Genomic DNA, 458 nt, shown 5'->3' on the forward strand with positions numbered 1-458 from the left:
AGCTATCGAGGACCAGCAGCAGCAGCAGCAGCAGCAGGAACGGGTGCAGCAGCAGCAGCAACACAAAATGAAAGAGAGACACAGACACAAACAGCAACCACGCAAACAAACAACACACAGAGCAGCAGGCAGCAGCAGGAAAAGAAGAAGCAGCGGGGCGTCCTTGGGATCCCCGCGAGGAGACGATCCCCGCCAGAGAGACAGCAGCAGCAGCAGCAGCAGCAGCAGCAGCAGCAGCAGCAGCAGCAGCAGCAGCAGGAGGGAAGAGGGCTTGAGCTCAAAAGGGGACAGCAGAAAGCGTCTCCGCACTGGCAGCAGCATGAAAGAGAAACATAAAAAAAATAAAGACAAACGCAGACAGAGACAAAAGGAGACAGAAGAACAAGAAGAAGAACCACCAACAACCCGAGACAGACACCCCACAGCCACAAGCAGCAGCAACAGCAGCAGCAGCAGCA

General features: G+C 55.2%; 1 protein-coding gene across 1 annotated transcript in view; it reads left to right on the forward strand.

Moving 5' to 3' along the window:
• The window catches only part of EMH_0079650 (uncharacterized protein), a gene marked incomplete at both ends in the record, with an annotated part of 2,876 nt that overhangs the window by 2,230 nt on the left and 188 nt on the right, over positions 1 to 458 (forward strand). Inside the window, one exon of the mRNA XM_013500153.1 lies at positions 1 to 456. Within this exon, the coding sequence (XP_013355607.1) occupies positions 1 to 456 (456 nt within the window). The remainder of the gene's footprint in view (positions 457 to 458) is intronic.

This window comes from Eimeria mitis, genomic scaffold, assembly GCF_000499745.2.
Source record: "Eimeria mitis Houghton genomic scaffold, Emh_scaff5077, whole genome shotgun sequence".
NCBI lineage: Eukaryota > Apicomplexa > Conoidasida > Eucoccidiorida > Eimeriidae > Eimeria > Eimeria mitis.